Source organism: Juglans microcarpa x Juglans regia, chromosome 2D (genome assembly GCF_004785595.1).
Source record: "Juglans microcarpa x Juglans regia isolate MS1-56 chromosome 2D, Jm3101_v1.0, whole genome shotgun sequence".
NCBI lineage: Eukaryota > Viridiplantae > Streptophyta > Magnoliopsida > Fagales > Juglandaceae > Juglans > Juglans microcarpa x Juglans regia.
The window spans coordinates 29,313,696-29,318,271 of NC_054596.1; the positions used below are offsets into that span (position 1 = coordinate 29,313,696).

General features: G+C 32.1%; 1 protein-coding gene across 1 annotated transcript; it reads right to left on the reverse strand.

Annotated features, from left to right (window-relative positions):
- Positions 1–505: 505 nt before the first annotated feature.
- On the reverse strand, positions 506–1,231 carry LOC121248554 (protein LIGHT-DEPENDENT SHORT HYPOCOTYLS 10-like). The gene is given in 2 exon segments (XM_041147048.1): positions 506–620; positions 623–1,231. Coding segments are annotated over 2 exon segments (543 nt in total). The 5' UTR covers positions 1,077–1,231; the 3' UTR covers positions 506–531.
- Positions 1,232–4,576: the final 3,345 nt, after the last annotated feature.

A 4,576-nucleotide genomic window follows, 5' to 3' on the forward strand; every position in this document is an offset into this window, starting at 1 on the left:
ATTAATATTTCGATCGGTGAGCTTAAAATCATTTCATAATACTACTTATAATAACAGACCCAATTCCATCATCTTAGGGACGCGTACCTGATCATTTATTTAATTAGGTCATCTAGTGCTTATATATACCAATTAGGGTTTCAGGGATTTATAAGTTTGAAAGGAAGATATAAACTTCATTTGATCTTAATTTAGTACTACCCTAGCTAGGTCATTTATAAATTCCTCCTTCATCAGTATATTTTGAAGTACTACTCCACGACCGAATTGATCAATTCAAGGATCGATGCAATATACATCAAGAAGATTAAAGTTGGCTCATCACTATATTTTCTCTTGATATATATATATATATATATATATAGTACTTGCTTCAACGTGCATGATATTATTAGAATTTGAATTTAATGCCAACAATTAATAGAGGTTAGGCTTCTCATCAGCGAACACTATTAATTATGATCTGGAAATTGAAAGCAACTGATGATCATAAAGAAATAATTACCATATCCAATTTAGCCAAAGCAGGAATCAACCACCAAAGTGTGCAGAAGAAGTACTTGATTCTTCATTTCCCTTGCTTTGATTAGTCTTGATCTTCTTTTTCTTCTTATAAGGGATCCCCTTGCTTTAGCTTGATAGTCCCTCACCTCTCGAAGATAAACTCGGATTGCACTATTGGCAAAGGGATTCATCTCTGGTGAGCCTCCATTCTCTTCATAAGCAGCTCTAAGTCGCCCAATGAGAGCATCTAGGCTACCCCAAGCTTGTCTAAGTGGGCAGGTGCAAGGTGCTGGCGGCTCAGGCTGTCCGTAAAACATACAGCCTTGAAGGTGAACTTTGGTCTTTCCAAATTGGTCAAGATATCGAAGAAAGTCTAAGACATGATTGCAATTGCACTGGGGGAGTGGAACTAGGGGCCTCTGGTTCCTCAGATATTGGCCGAAAGTGTTCCAATCCCTTCTTTTTTGAGATTCATAACGGCTTGGTGTTGTTTGTTGTTGTTGTTGCTGCTGCTGATAATCGTTTAGAGAGTTTGACGATCCACCTTGTGCAAGAGCTTTCCCACTAGACATTGTGGTACTACTACTGATTAATGATCAATAACGAAGATAATTGATAGATTTGAGGGTTTTGCTAAATAAAGCGAAGATGAAAGCCAATGCGGGTGAAGGGAATAGGAATAGGCCGAAAGTGGAGGAAGATGAAGATTACATCATGAGGCTATTGAGTAGACATGCCATGGGCCATATATATGACTTGCCATCTTTTTCTTTCATCTTTCATTCTCAATAATAATAATATATAAGAACTATTACATATATAAAAAGATTATATAAAGTAAATTTATAAATTGATGTGATTTTATAGAATCCGTTAAATCTATTTTATAATAAAAATAATTTTACAATCTGACGCATCACAACAAAACACATTAGTTTATAGATTTATTTTTATGTAATCACTTTGTAACTAAAGTATTTTCCATCATATATATATATATATATATCTATATTTAAAAAAAAGTTACCATCAGTATTCATTGTTTTACCCCTATAGAGCTAGCTAGCTATAAGCTGCATGCATACGATCATCGAATATTAATTATATAGGTAGATATATATACGCACGCCCTTAATTTGTCAACGGAAGCCTTAATCATTGAATTAAAAACCTGCAAATTTATCATTATTTATTATAGAAAAATATATTCATCATTTATTTTTTCATCATCCTTTCAGCATCTCATGCTGTGCTATTAAATGATAGGTTTATAAGAAAAATATAATAAAGAGTCTCTAATCATCTAATGACATATATCATAAGATGATGAGAAGATTATAATAATTTGGATGTTAAGTAATTTTACTTTTTATTATAATCCCGGACACTGCCACTCACCATTCAATATTGCAATCGGATTAATTTTTTTTTTTTTATATATTACTGGTAATATAATATATATATATATCTGTAAAAAAAATAGCAGAATTAATTAATGTTGAAACATTAAAGAATTAATGTCATATATATATGGGATATATGGTGGTGCGCGCTGTCATGCATGATCTAGATATATATATATATATATATATATTGATCGATAGATCTTGTAAGTTGTACGTACGAGTTAATCTTGTTACTGTTGGAGTATAGTGTTGGGAGAAACAAGTTGCAAATTGGGATGACTTTTTGTGTTGTTATACCACTGTTTATATTTGAATTATTAAGTAGAATTGCAAACGAGATTTGCTAGAAAGATTTGATGTTGCTAGCTGCATAATATATATGGTTGTCCTTGTCAATAAAAGCTGGATCGAATATATATATATATATACACACACCCTAAGTACTGCATGACAAGAGATACTAAAATTACCACCAGTCATATAAACTCCCCATCAAACCTGTTATCAAATTCAAACTTGATCGAGCAGCTGCATGCCATGCCATGCCAAACACATAACACATTATATAAGCAGTACTGCAGCCTTGCATGCATGGTTTACATGCAAGCTAGTCAGATATATGCATGCATGCATGTGTAAATTAGTCATGCATATATAGGGAAACATGTATATATATATTATATATGTATCTTCTTTCTTACCTTTTTTTCCTTCTCTACCTTTTTCTCCCTACCAACCCGGCCCCGATCCTCTCTTTACATGCAGCATGCATGCTTATTAATTAGTACATTCATGATCATGCATGCATGCGCATGCGAGGGCGCAGGACAAAAGCCTTTTTAACCATAAGTTTTTTGAAAGATTGATCTAAAGCTAGCTAGCTATAAAATAGTGAAAGCTTATTAATTAACACATCCATCTGATAATTAGTATTTTAACTGTCATCAAATTAAGTTACTAAGTAAATACCTGCAAAAAACAACGTCCCATGAAATTAATCTTTCTATATATACCAGAATATCATAGCTATATTTAATTCCCTAATATTTATATTAATTAATTATAGGGACGTTAATTACTTTTCATTGATATATCATCCCGGCCGTAAATTAGTTTGGGCGAAAGGCAGTCTCATTTCCCACAAATATTCAAAGCAATTAATTTATAAATAAGACTTCATGATTACTTTTCTAATTCACATATTATTATATGGTTGTAATTATATATAATTTGTTGAATTGATAGATATTCTCAACCAAAAAAAAAACCTCTCCAGATCTGAGTTCATTTTGCCAGAGGATCGGAGGCATCGGCTTCCTCCTCCTTCCCCTTCTCCTTCCATCATTTCTCACTTTTCTTCTTCCTTTTCCCTCTTATCATTCTCTCATTTCTTAGTTTATTTTTCTTCTTTCAATGAAAAAGTTAGATCTACAATTTTTCAGAAACTCTCGAGAGACTCCCAAACCGCAAATCGTTCAGAGGATAGTGACAGTTTTGTTAAAATCGCCGTGCGTGGTCCTCAGCCACCAGATTATTAGAATCACCACCACCGAATCTTTCTAGATTTGACTTTTGTGACTGAAAAGAGATAAACTTGTTGCCTTCACGCGTCGTCAAAGTCTACTGGAGTTGGTCTAAACTGTAATATCATTTTTTGTTCTTGTTTTCCTTATTGTATTATAAAAATTAACTAAAAAAAGAGTTCATCTCTTGGACGGTTTGTCCGTAGAGGTTGAGTTATCTCTTTCTATGAATGGTGAAGTTGAGTTTCTGGTTAGGAAGAGTACTACTGTCTCTTAGACGTTTATCTGTAGAGAGTATTAGTAGCAGTGAAGTCCAGACCAGTCTAGTAATATACTGGTAGAGCTCCAAATAGTTGATAGAGATATCCCCGCATATCCAGTCATGGATGTAAGTTTTTATTGATGAATGAATAATTAATGATATTTTTCTTAAAAAAAACTAATTATATATAATTTGTTTTCTTCGAAAATTAACGACAATTCGCCATGACTAATTAAGCTCGGTTTCGGGTCATAATTTCCATATATTAAATTAATTTAAGTTTGTTAATTTCAAAAAAATCAGTTTATTGAGAAATGTAGTAGTTAGTAATTACTACCGGCCTCTTCATTAAAAAAGCAAAACAGTACCGCAAAACAGTATCTCTCTTCAAGATAATATATATATATATATATATATATATATATATATATATATCGCACTTCTATTTTTTATTTTCCAATCTATTGAAAAATTAACAAAATCAGTATCATCCATGAAATAGCTTAATTTCTTTGGATTCTTTGGTGCATATATGTTACGGTTTTATCCAAAAAAGTCTTGAAAGTTAATATATCTATGTTTTTAAAGTATATAGGGTTGTAAATGAACCAGTCTATTCGATAGTTTGCTCAGTACTTGTCCGGTTAAACTCGAATCAAACTTGACTCATAAAAAAAAAAAAAAACTCACCCATGGAAACAGATATCTGCCCAATTAATAAATGATACATACCCGACACTACAAGAAAAATAGATTTTTGTGACTAATTTATTACAACCAAAAAACTATTCGCAACTAATTTTAGTTACAAATAGTCATTTCACTGAAATTAACTGATCTCAAATAAGCAGTTTTCTTGTAGTGCGATAAAACTCAATTCG